The following is a 14309-nucleotide window of genomic DNA, read 5'->3' as shown; positions in this document are numbered from 1 at the left end:
AAGACTGCTCAGTCATCCAAGAAGGGCTAGAGTCCCAGTTCCTCCATGTTCAGAGGAGCCAGTTGAGGTCATTTTGACATCTGGTTAAGGTACTCCCTGGGTGCCTCACTAGTGAGGTGTTTGGGCAAGTCCAACCAGGATGAGGTTCTTAGGCAGATCCAGGATCTGGTGGCGGGATTACATATCACCTGGCCTAGTAATTTGTATCCCTGGCTGAGCTAGAGGAGGTGGCCAGTGTGAGAGAGGTCTGAGTTTCTGCTTAGGCTGCTGCTTCCACAAGATTAAGCAAAAGTAACAAAAGCTTTGCTAATTCGAAGGTTACCATGAGCATATACACGTAAGGATCTTACGTGTTCATGCTCTAGAGAAGGGCCTTGGTAAGAGAGCTAAGTGAGAACCTGGTGGTGGTTGCAACAGTCTCAGTTAACCTCCAGAAATCCTGAGTGTGAGAAGAAAGAAACTCAGATGGACAATATCACTGAACTGAGCTTTAGGGCCAAATGCTCAGATAGAAGCCAAACCTTAGTAAAAGCTAGTTTGGAGTAAAAGCATTTTCTTTCCAGTGAAACCAAGACTGAATCATTTGTTGTCATTTCAAGGCATCATGTCTGGTGAGCACCGTGTTTTTAGGACCACGAGACTGGTTTGATTGAACAGAGGAGATATCCTTAATGGAAACCATGTGTAAAGCTCTCAGCACTTCAAACTGGATGATAGATTAACCATCCAACAGGATAACTTGAAGCAGCACATCCAACACAACCTTATGAATGGCCTAGTAATATCTCCAACTTAAAATTTAATGAAAAATGTCTGGATAAGATGGGGACAGTCTCCATCCAATCAATAGAGCCTCACAGGATCTACAGAGAAAAATGGCACATAATCCGCAAATTCAGGTGTGCAGAGCTTATTGTGTCATATCTAACCAGGCTTATGCCTGTAGTTGCTGCCAAAGGTAGTGGATGTTTGCAGTACAACAGGATGGAAAGTAAAAAAAAAAGAAGGTGGTGTGTGAATACTTTGTGAAGGTGCTATAATTATCCCTGAAAATTAGGCTTAATGAGATGCAGCTTCAGGGGTAAAAAGGGGTTCTTATGTCCTCTGTGGGGTCTGTGATATGCAAATATTTGAGAAGCCCTGCTGTAGTGGCTGTCAGAACACAGCTAAGTCTTTTTTTTTTTTTTTTTTTTTTAACATTCTGTGTTCAGACTGGACTGAAAATTGAGAAGGTACTACTTTGCACTAGCATCTGTGATATCACTAACATTAGTGCAGCTCCTCTAGCCTTTCCTGGACAAATCCAATTTCCGCATTGGGCCCACATCTCATGTGAAAAATGGTGATGGTAACTGTTTTGAGTGCAACTTGTCACAATTTGATCTGTCACAGTGTGACTTAGCACAGAGAAGTCCATTTTTTTTAGGTTTTGACAGTCTGCCAACAGACAGCCAGGTATTTCACACCCCCTTCCCCCCTCTGCACTCACAAAGACTGCTGTGATAGCCATGTTATTTAATATCTTGAAGCATAATTACTGGTCCAAAATTGTGTGACTAATAAAACACATTTTCACTTGAAAAGCACCTCAGGATAATTATGTTTACAGATCAAAAAGAAGCGATGCATACAACTGAATAAACAGGTGAACATACAAATTTACCTTCTGCCATTTTGTGGACACTATCATTGCCAGCATGTCTTTAAAGTGAATGAATGGAATATTAGACAAAAGAATTACATGCACTTACACACACTAAGTAATAGTGTGTTGTAGCATGCAGAGACCAACATAAGCTTATGAAAAAGAGACACACAAAAAAGGTTTTCAGAAATGTAAAATAATAAATGTAAATATTTGTTGCCTGTAGTATATTAAATAGTTTTTCAGGCAATTAAAAATACTGATACTGTTTCCCATACAACTGCTGGCCACCACACAATCAACACAAATTGATTCTGTCCCCCCCCCCCCCAACATGAATTTAAAATAAAACTCGCTTTCTCCCTCTCGTTCTCGTTCACACACACACGCACACACAAGCATACATGCATGCACACACACTGACAGCTGATTCGCCCGCTCCTCCTCACTAAACTATTGAAGGAAAACCTGAATCGGATATTGGATATTTCGACAGAGAAGACAGTTTGCGATATCTGGAGTTCACTTAATGTTATTGATATGGAACATCCCGCGCCCTAAGCATAGACAAAGCTGGTAACGCAGCAATTAGGTGATTCAAGGTGAAATGCGGTTACGGTTGAGATAAACTACCGATATGCCCATAGTCAATAAAGAATAACACCAAAAGCTGTTTCATTTATGAGTTGGTTGCCTTGTTGTACCTCTAGTAGTTCCATATATCTAATTGTAGTGTTTAAGTTATTAATGTTTTAATGTGTTTATATTATACTATTTATTTGAACCTTTATATCTGAAAATGTCATTTTGCAACACAAGAACAGGTTGACATACTACAGCTGTTTTTGAAATCCATTCCTTGAATGACACCAAATCTAAAGACTAAAATAAGCACAAATTCAAGGCCAGGTATCTGTATTATCAAACTCTCTACTGGCCTGCCCTGTAATGTATGGATTTTAGGTGTGGGGAGGTCGAAGCGGGGTTCTAGTAAAAATGTATGTATTTGTCTTTTCAGTCAGAAATAACTTAGAGAAATAAGATTGAATTGAATCAACTCAAAATGCTTTTTGTAGCTTTAAAATGGTCATTAGATAAGCATACAGGTGTATATTTAACCTATAGCAGTTTCAGAAAGTGTTTGAATCCCACTTCCTGCACACACACAATGACGGAGTCAACCAACCGATGCAACACCAGCACCAAGGTGGTTGTGTGTAATATTGGATTCACCCAAACTCTTATCTAATTCTTAAAGTCCTTCTTATCTTGTTTCTAACATAGTGCTTTTAGCCTAACCTGCCTAAACAATGACTTAAAATGAAAGTCTGTTCCGATACTCGCCACTATCTTCCTATCCTCTTCTAAGTTTGGTCTGCTCCATAGTAGAATTGATTATGATTTTTTTAGGGATGTGAGAAAATAAAATACATCACATTTGCTAGATATAAATATAAAACTTAAGAGCATGCTATGCTGTTCTACAATTGCCACAGCCCTCAACATGTTTATGCCTCAGCTGATATCACACAAAAAGAAAGAGCACCACACTACACTGTGTTTACACAATGCATAGACATTGTGGCCAGTATCTATTCTTTGTTCGTTCTTGGTCATGGGAGTAAGCATTGCAATTACTGTAATGCAGACTTTACCATGTCACACATTATGGCATTTTAACAAAGGCACACTGTGGTAAGAAGTCTACTAAAATACAGCATAATGAATGCTGCATGAACAGCAGTAAATCCATTGAGTAAAAACACAAACAGTGATGCTTCAGTTCAGTGCAAGTGCAGTTCAATGTAACACAGCAGGAGGTCTATAAAGCTGCAGTAGTTCTCAGCAGTTACTTGGATTGTTGGAGGGAAAGCAAAACTCCGAATTACATTAAAAATGCTATTACATGCTAATATGCGAGTGAGTGAATGCGTGACAAAGTAAATGAGGGAGTGAGGTGTGTGTTGTGGGAGGCACAGCAGGCCCTCAGCTTGCTGCCTTCAACAGGTGCACAAAGGGAGGCGAGAAGTTTCACCCTGCTGTGCTGGTGCGTGCATGCCCACCAATGAGCATGTTTGGATGGAGAAATGATTATCTATACTGCTGTAGGAGAACAACAAAAACAAAACAAACATCTATGAGGAACTTTTGTTAGTCAGTAATAAATAATGGATTCAGAAACTGTATTCTTTATATAGAGGTTCAAATTCATACATTGGTGGTGGGGAAAATGGAGATAAGTAGGAAAAAAAACAAACAAAAAATGTTTAAATACAGTTAATTCATTTAATTATACCTGATCTAAAATTGAGCTTACCAACGTCCTGGAATAAACATATTTTTTTTCCTTCACTTAATAGGCTGGGTTAAAAGGCACAATATTAAATTAAAGAGTGCTAGTAATCCCATAATCAGTTCCATCATGAGAGTGGACAAATGTGTACTTTGCCGACTTAGAAAAAAAACACACACAAAAATGAAACTGCAGTACCCAGCAAGCCAATTATCTTGCTTTCCATAGAGATCTGAAGATCTTGCCGTTCCCATCTCCAGCACAGTATCATTATATGTCAGAAGGACGTGAGATGGAGCCAAAAATGTATAGTGCTCTGCTACACCCCACCCCCCCAATGTGTGGCGATGCCAGCACAACAATGCTGACGCAAGATTCCAGTACCAACAGATAAATAATGTTCAAAAAATGCTGTGACGGGAACATCTCTGTGCTTAAAAGAGATGGAATCTATACTTAGTAAATTTATTATTCACTCATATGTGACGTGTGTGGCTGCTGCATATAGTTGGACTTTTAGCAAACACTTGTATTGCAGTTCATTTCCTATCTATTATCATTGGATGATGGGTTGTTCATCTCTCCCCAGCAACACAAATGCAGTTCAGGTAGAGTAAAAAATGGAGAAAAATGTCTTTATAACAAGGACTGTAGTGCTGGGTAAGCACACATATATTTATTAATCAAGCTCACAAGGCTGACAGAAATCAAAGTAAATGACATGACACAAATCATAGCAATTATGTGCCCAATTATGGACAAAAATGGCAATTTCCACAGCTGTGTATACAAGCTTTCCTTTTCCTTGTAAAAGCAACAAAAAGGAAAAAAAAAATACATTTATCCTACAATATATTTCAGTGTTATTTATCTCTGTTACGGTCATTTCTAAACTATTATGTGAGACCTTTGAAAACATGGAACATAGTTTTCACACTCACCAGACCCACCTAACTTGCTTTTTTTAAATGCAAACAGATTTTTCTATGTTTACATTGTTAACATGATATAACTGCAGCTGGACTGGTGTGTCATTAAGTGTCTGAGGTGAATAATGCAAAACTATTACAGTATAAATGTAATTAAATGTCCTTAATATCTATGAAGTAATACATGTAATAGTAGTATTATTGTGAGACTCCGGTGGGAAAGGAGCCCTAATGAGACTTCAGTTTGTATGATCTAAATGTTTCATCAGCTTTAACATTTTGTAACAAACTAAATGGCCAAATGAAATGGATTGGTGTGAAACCAACCTCAACCTAGATCTTTATATTTGTCCCTGTTGGTAACAGTATGAAGCCCTCTTTCTGTTGCAGCCCAGCTTTGTGCTTTAGAAAGCACCGGATGCTTTCAAAATCAATTAATCTGATTTATCCCAAAAAAGAATGGACTGTACTGAAATAATGAAGCTAAACAAACGGTGTGTGTAAACACTTAACAAAGTTTATAACCTTTTAATAAGCTGCACTATTTACTTTCACAGGCATTGTGTCTATGTAACTGCCTCAAACAATTAATTTTAACCTGTTTAACACTCTAAAGGCAGAACAGTTGCGTGTGCATGTATGTGCACATGTTATTAATATGCATATGTGTGTTGGTGTGTGTGTTTGTGTGTGTGTAGGTGTTTAAGGGCACATGGGCCAAATGCAATGTAAGGTGAATTGGAGAATTGAGCTTTTTATGGTGAAATGTTCTTGTTAGTGTAAAATATGCTTATTCAAATCCCTGGTGGTCTTTTCAGTTTTAGCAAGGCAATCAATTTGTGGCCAAGCGAGTCCTGGCTCCATGGATTCCCAATGCGTGATGCAGAAGCAGAAATGTTGCAAAATGACAGTCCTTTCAATGCATGCAGTGCAAATAACACTTACTCCTCTTAGGTTGTAGAGCTGGCAGTGGGAGCAGCACTTCCTTAGCCATCATTAGCAACGTAGCAGGAACAGTGAATAGTAAGAGTAAAGTTTATTTCTGCAGCACATTTAAACAAAGCTTAAACTGTCCTGTATAAAAAGCAATCCAAAATTAAATAAACAACCCTCTTTATGACAAGCCACAAACATTATGTACTATATTTTGGTCTAGCACATCAGTAGGAATTTTAAAATTGTTTTTTGAATTGTTGTTTTTTTTTGAATGATTGGACATAGCATAACAGTCTTTAAATCTGGGAGATGCAAAATATTGCAACTGACCAATAAGAGTGTATTTTATATATGCAAAACCACTGTGTAAGGACCTATTTTTTGTCTTTGCTTGGACCCCTTTTTTGTTCATTCCTATTAACTTTTGTTGTCTTTGTCCTCACTTTCAGTATCTGCCAATGACTGCGACTCCGAAGAGAATGCAGAGTTGACCTATTACACCATGAGTCCAGACTTCAGCATTTCCCCACATGGAACCATTTTTCCTGCGGGACCTCTGGACTATGAGAGACCTAATCATTTGTACGAGTTTGTTGTCATGGCCATTGACAAAGGGGAGGTCCCTCGCACCGGCACCACCACAGTACGGATTAGGATGGCTAATGTCAATGATGAGGCACCTGAGTTCTCTCAACATATGTAAGTAGGGCTAGTGATTTTGATGAACTGCAGTGAATGTTGATTTGGCTTTACCTCATTTGCAATTTTCCCATGCCAGTTAGAAGATCTGAAATATCTTTGCATCTGTTATGAGCAGGTATCTGCCTGCACTGTTATCTGCATTACCACAGTGCAAACCACAAGTATTGGTTTCATTGTCTCTTGAAAAAAAGTAGTTCTGATACAACTGGTCCTCCGTTCTTCTTTTTTTAGTTTCCTTTGGACAAGAGTTTATTGAATGCTGAAATGACTTGTTGGTAAGTCATTACCTGGTGAATGATTTTGTTTCCTGTTTTTATGGGGTTCAACATCTTCCTTTTACAATAACCCCTAATTTTGGTTGAGTTATCTTGATTCAGTTGCATAGTTGTTTCCTTCAGTTGTGCTTTGAGATATATTATTATTTTTGTGGAAAATATCTGAGCATTTTTCAATGTGCTTGGGCGCTTCTTGATATAAGAAGGCATCTGTACATGATGGAGAGAGAAAGAGAGAGCTCGACTGTCCTGACTTGTCAGGTTAGTTCCTCACAGCTGTTTCCCAATTCAGCAGTGCAGCTGCCATTAACACCCCCACCCTCGCTCTCCCTTGCTGCTGTGGTGCCTGCATCTTTTAATTGGTTGATTTTCTGGCAGAGAGCTGGGCAGATTGGTGAGGCAGGGTCAATCAACCATGCCCACCAGCACCCTCAGGAGGCCCAGAGCCTGAGCTCACTGCGTTTGTGTGTATGTGTAGTCAGTAATGGAGAATGTGTTGGTATGGACAGAGTGGTGTAGTTATAAAGTGCATTCATGCGTCTTGCATCTGATATGCATGTGTTTATGTTGTTCAAGAAGGAGATTAGTGTGTGTGTGTGTGTGAGTGTGTGTGTGTGTTGTATTGATTTACTGTCAGTGACAGCAGTATAATCAGTCAGTTTTTCTTCTGTAACCCTCCAACCCAACTGCAGCTGCCCTAAAACAGCACTTGACAGTCTATGATGTATCATTCAGGCATGTACACACACATCCATGCAGATACATGTGCACAGATGAGGGCAGGCACATGCAAACACATCTGTTATGTCTTGTTTGGAAGGTAGAATCTTAGAAAGATAAAATATATGTTTAAGATAAAAAATTTCATGTGCATGTGTTTAGTCAGGGCATGAGATAGAAAGAGGAAAAGAGGAGAAGAGAAAGAGTTAAGTATTGTATATCATAGCACCATAGACACCAACTCACATGTTCTTCTGCATGACATGCTTCTTTCTTCATGTTGAGTGACAGACTGGACGGTTTTTGTCTTATGTGCTGTAACTTGGCTATGAAAGTTCCATAACTGTACCTCCTGGCACCTGCCTGTTATAACACAAACTGACTGAGTGCATTATTTAGGACTTTGGAAACTGAGCAATATGGCTTAAAAATAAAATCACAGTTTACATGAAATGATTTACGATTGTAAATATTTTAATTTATTTATTTATTTTTCCTAAAAACAACACATTTTGAAAATGATTCTCCTAATGTAGGCTGTTTTTAGCAGGTGTCTCCAACTCGGCTGCATGCCTTTGCTTGAGGTGCTGAAATAATCAAAGAAAACATCTTGAAGTTAATATTGACAATGTGTAGATTTGGCAAAAATATCATATCACAATTCTTTAATGGTAAAAATCATGATTCCTTTTTACATTGACACTAATTTGCATGTTTTCGTGTAAATGACTTAAGGTAGCTTACTCTGTCACTTCTCAAAAACTATCAGTAGATTTAAAAGGTAAACAACAACACTGATAAAATGTACTCAGTATTAGTTTGCAATAAACATGAAAATTTAAATAACAATTACAGAACAAAATATCAATGAGGAAAAACCAGTTTCAAACAATACTCAAGTTTTATTCTCTCAGACTCTAAACTAATGTAATTCTGTAAAGTATTATTCAACAGTCATTTAAACAGGACTGAAGTGTGCCTAAGGAAAGACACTAAATACATTATTATCCACCGTTCACTAGTGTCCTCATATGGAGCATCTATATCAGATGTTATTGTTTTAATTTAACATCATTAGCTGTTGCCTCTGCCTGCATCGTACGAACGTGTGCACGGAACTCCTCATGTGGCCCTCCCACTGCACACATGTCCATGTTTTGAAGACGTTTAGCTGCTGAACATTGCAGAACCAGCAGTTTAGGTGTACATGTTTGAAGCGAAGGAGGAGGAAGATTTGCTGCTAAAATTCAGGATTTCACATTTCAAATGTATGTTTACCTGAATATAACAAGCTGATAATGTTCAGAGAGGCGGGCGCCTTCAAGCTCGTAGCATTGGGGATGTTTCGCTGATGATGGCAGAGATAACAGTGAACATAAACGTGGAGTTTGTTTTAGGCACCAATTCCATCGTTTTCTTTTTGTTTTCAGCCATGGCTTCCTACACAACTTGGGAGGCTATTATTGGTTTGTCATGTTCATATTAAGCACACTTAGAGTTGGCCGAGGGGGAAAAAAACCCATGCATCTGCTTAAACATAGAAATGCAATTAATAGAAGGTGCCCTATGAACGATAAGGGTGTGACCATCCTATTTTTTACTGTATATTCTAACTGATAAAAGTAGCTGACAGCAAGCAAAATTTTCCTGCTTTAGTTTAATGTTAATCAGCCTGTCATTGTTGGACAGACTTATGTTAGCAGACAGTAGCTAACAAGTTAGCTAACTAACGAGCCAGAGCACCGACATTAGCTGCAGAGGTCGGGAGGCGGAGTATATGAGTGTGGTGGACAGCTTTGTGGAGTGGTGCGGACAGAACCACCTGCAGCTGAATGTCACAAAGACAAGAGAGCTGGTGGTGGACTTCAGGAAGCACCAGACACTCCCAAACCCGGTCAGCATCAAGGGTACCAACGTGGACATTGTGGACAGCTACAAATACCTGGGTGTCCACATTGACCGCAAACTGGACTGGTCCACAAATGCAGAGGCAATATACAGGAAGGGACAGAGTCGCCTGTATGTACTGAGGAGACAGGTCCTTTAACGTCTGCCAGACCATGCTGCAGATGTTTTACCACTCAGTGGTCTCCAGTGTCATCTTCTACGCTGTAGTGTACTGGGGCAGCAGGATGAAGACGGCCGACACCAACAGACTCAACAAGCTCATTAGGAAGGCTGGCTCGGTGCTGGGAGTGGAGCTGGAGTCTGTGGTGGAGGTGACAGAGAGGAGGATACTGAGGAAACTCCTCAGTATTCGTAACAACACGTCTCACCCCCTGCACGACACACTGCTGCCCTACAGGAGCACATTCAGCGGTAGACTGAGACTACCGAGGAGCAGCACAGAACGCCACAGGAGGTCCTTCCTGCCAGTGGCCATCAGACTGTATAACTCCTCCCCTTTCTGTAGGGAGTAGCGCTAGATAATCATGTCATGCATCACTGTCATTCCCTCCACTGGTCTATATTTATGTTTACGTAGCACCTTACATCTCCATATTTGTATCCATGTATCATATATTGTGCTCATACTGCGTACTGTACTCTTATTTTGGATTATAGTGACACTTATACTCTTATACTCTGTACTTAACTGCATTTAATGTAACTTGATACCTCTGGCACAAGAATTTCCTTCAGGATTAATAAAGTTTTTTTCTTATCTTATCTTATCTGTCTAAACTCTCAGTCCAGCATTAGGCTACAGTCCGAATTAATCGATTAAATCGATTGATCGCCCAGCCATCGAAAGTAGGACTGGAGACATTTTTTGAACATCTGAATATGCCACTGTGGTGTTATCAAATATCTACAGAGAAAGGGGTTAGCCCCCAAGGTCATTAATGCTGACATGGTTGCTACATTAGGGAATGACACCACCAACTGTGCAAAAGTGGGGAGCTAAAGAATGGTACCGTAGGCCTTTAGGATGACCCAAAGTTCGGATATCCTGACACAGCAACCACCCAAGAAAACATCGACTGTGTTCACCGCATGGTGATAGAAAACAGACATTCAGCATTCAATCCATGCAGTGGAAGCACCCCTCTTCTCCTCCTCCAAAGAAGGCCAAGGTGGTGTCTTAAGCAGGGAAGGTGAGGGCCCCCGTCTTCTGGGATACCAAGAGCATTGCATTCATTGACTACCTCCAGAAAGACCAAACTATCAATGGACTATGTCAACTTGCTGGGACAGCTGCGGAAGGTGATCAATTTAAAATGGGTTGGAAAACTGATGAGTCCAGTTTCACCAGCTCAGTGCTTCTGCACACAAATCTGTGGTTACAATGGCTGCTATGCATCACTGGTTGATCGCCTAATGACCCCCCTTTGCAAAAAGCTTGGTTGGGAAGCAGTATCGGACTTATGAGGAGCTCATATCTGAATTCGAGGATTCTCAGACATCCAGGTCATAATATGTAGAGAAGATTGAAGGAAGGCGTCTTGAATTGTAGAGTTTTCTTGAAGACGTCTTGCTGCTTATCCAAGCAGCTTCATCAGTTCCAACTGTTGGTGGGGAAACATGGTTTATATGTGGTGGCTCAGTGGGTGGGTCTGTGTGAAACACATAAACAATAGCTCTAAATGTGTCCATACTTACCTGTGTTGTCTGGCTGACTTTGTCGGGTGTGTCTAACGACTGGCTAACGACTATGAAACTACGTTCTTGCTGTGAGCATGTGACTTGGAGTGAAACTTCCTGGGAATATATGGAAGCTGCATTTTGTGTGGTAGAAAGATGATGTCTCAGACCACCACCTCAGGTTTTTCCAGCTTAACATAGATGGCTTCCTTGTCTCCTCTTTCAAACCACCTGTCCTCTCGGTCTCGGATGTGGACATTGTTATCCTCAAAGTAGTGACCTTTCTCTTTGAGGTGGAGGTGCAAGCTGAGTATTGTCCTGAGGAGGTGGCTCTCCTGTGCTGAGCCATTCTTCTGTGGAGTGGTTGTTTAGTTTCCCCAATGTACAGATCAGAGCATTCCTCACTGTACTGGACTGCATATATCACATTGCTGTGTTTCTCCCTGGGAGTTTTGTCCTTCGGGTGAACCAGTTTCTGTCTCAGTGTTGTCATAAATTGTCATCCATTTGAAATGGAACAGAAAACAGGTGGAAATGAGAATGCGATTATCAAGACAACCCCTATAAAGGAGAGGTTCTGCAGGTGCTGACCACAGACCATTTCTCCGTTCTCATCCTTTCTGCCTGATGTTTGATCACTTTGCATTTTGTCAGTGCTCTCACCACTAGAGGTAGCATGAGGCGGTGTCTACAACTTCACAAGCTGCTCGGGTAGTGAGATACTAGGAGACAGGCCAGTACACCAGGCGATGTGGAGGAAGCCGTAGGAGGGCCACAACCCAGCAGCAGGACCGCTACCTCTTCCTTTGTGCAAGGAGGAACAGGAGGAGCACTGCCAGAGCCCTGCAACATGACCTTCAACAGGCCACTAATGCATGTTTTTGTTAAAACTGTCAGAAACAGACTCCATGAGGGTGGTATGAGGGCCTGACGTCCACTCAGACCCATTGTGAACCATATGTGGGTGCAGTAGGCCCTGGGTTTCTTCTGATGCATAACAATGCTAGGCCTCATGTGGCTGAAGTGTGTCAGCAGTTCCTGCATGATGAAGGCATTGATGCTATGGACTTGTCTTGAGGAATTTCCACTCAAGCTGGGTCACCCTGTAATGTGATTTTCCACTTTCATTTTGAGTATGGTTCCAAATTCAGACCTTCATGGGTTAATAATTTTGATTTGCATTGATCATTTTATGTTTTTTTTCTCAATGTATTCCACTATGTAATAAATGAGGATTTTCAATAACCAGTTATAAGATAAGATAAGATAAAACTTTATTAATCCCAAAAGAAATTCTTGTGCCAGAGGTATCAAGTTGCATTAAATGCAGTTAAGTACAGAGTATAAGAGTATAAGTGTCACTATAATCCAAATCAGAGTACAGTAAGCAGTATGAGCACAATATATGATACATGGATACAAATCTGGAGATATAAGGTGCTAAGTAAACATAAATATAGACCAGTGGAGGGAATGACAGTGATGCCTGACATGATTATCTAGCTCTTCTCCCTACAGAAAGGGGAGGAGTTATACAGTCTGATGGCCACTGGCAGGAAGGACCTCCTGTGGCGTTCTGTGCTGCTCCTTGGTAGTCTCAGTCTACCGCTATATATTATAGAATATTTTATTTATTATAGAATATTTTATTTGTGTATCTTAAATTATTATTGCTATTATTATTTCACTTCATGTGTATGGACACACAAATCCAACCTTATATCCTGATTTTTAAATCAGACTGGACTCTCCTCAGTCTTTGATAAGTGGGTTAAAATACATTTTCACAATGTTAAACAAGTCTTTTGAGAACAACTTCTCCCCTCTGCAAAAAAGCTCATCATTTGCTTAGATTTAACAAACTCCCATCCTGATCAGCCTATTCTATGTGCATTATATTCACAGCAACACAGAGCACAGGCTTTGTGTTGTATTGTTTTAACCAGTGGAATATTTTTATCATGTTTATATGACTTAACAAACACCGCTGCTCCAGTGCTTATATTGCAGTTTTGTCTGCTACTGTTTATACTGAAACACTCTATCACTTTTACATCCATTCCTACAGCTGAAGGCTTTAAGTGATGATGGTTTTAGAGGAAGTGATTGGGTTCAGGTTTTTAGCTTGCATTTATATACCTGGCAGCATTTTAAATATTCAATTTTAAGTTCCCATTAATAAAGATTCAGACAGCAGGTGGGCCACCTTGTAAGGAGACAATCAGTGAGCATCAGTTGGATGAATCGACACAGACACACACCATTATCCCTGCACTTTCCACTATTGCTGCGGCTAAGCCTTATCTGGACAAACTAAATGAACTCAATAATTAAATTCTGTAATTAATTTTCGCAACTGGCATCAGACTTTGGCCAAAGCGACATATCTATTTTTTCCCTCCCTGATCAACACAATGAAAGCAAACTAAAACAAAAGTAAAACAAAAGGTTACAAAGTAATTGAGTGTGTTGGTGTATGTCTGAGGCGCTTTTCAATTGATTGCAGCATTGATTTCGGCCAAATTAGAGTTGTGGTATAGGCCCAGTGATTGCAAAAGGCATCTTACTCTTGTATGACTGCTGAGCTTTTTTTCTCCTTCCCTTCAGCGATTGTTCTGGTCTTTCTCTCTCTCCCATTTTTCTTTCCAACACTCCTATAGACAGTGCTTTATGCAGTGGATACGAGCATCTACGTAAGAGCATTAGAGTGAAGTATTTGTTTAAGTTTGGTTGTTGGCTTAACATCTTTCATGGCATAGCAATGTAGGGTTGCTTTTTTGCTATCCCGGACACAAATGCTGTTGTGTTGTTTTACCATGTCTCGTCATTTACTGTGGATTTGCTATATAGATATATATTCTATAATTTAAAATTATTTTTTTTTTAAAATTAATTAATTTAACTACTTGTATTTAACTTTGATGTCCCTAGTATATATATGGTGGACGTTTCTTTTTTTTTTGTGCAAGCATGTATCATCCACGGTTGCCATCTAAGGCTTGTTATAATCATAAGCCTAATTGTAAGCCTACTCTATTTGAATCTATAATGATTACTCTGTCTGCATCTGTTATGCAGAACTAGAGTTAATTTGAGGAGTCAGGACAAAAGAGGCTTAGAACCCTGTCTAAAAGAGTCATGCATAAATTCAGCTGCATAGACAGCATGTGTAATTTTGCCATCAAATTGCAGGCAGAAATGCACATGGAGGCCACAGTCCTTTC

General features: G+C 39.9%; 1 protein-coding gene across 1 annotated transcript in view; it reads left to right on the top strand.

Moving 5' to 3' along the window:
* Positions 1 to 14309, top strand: part of LOC114433466 (neural-cadherin) — a 233782-nt gene that overhangs the window by 77236 nt on the left and 142237 nt on the right. Inside the window, 1 exon segment of the mRNA XM_075353396.1 lies at positions 6253 to 6502. Coding sequence (XP_075209511.1) covers positions 6253 to 6502 — 250 coding nt within the window.

This window comes from Parambassis ranga, chromosome 3 (assembly GCF_900634625.1).
Source record: "Parambassis ranga chromosome 3, fParRan2.1, whole genome shotgun sequence".
Classification (NCBI taxonomy): Eukaryota; Metazoa; Chordata; class Actinopteri; family Ambassidae; genus Parambassis; species Parambassis ranga.
Note: the sequence above shows the minus strand (reverse complement) of the source record. Positions and strands in the feature narration are given on the sequence as shown.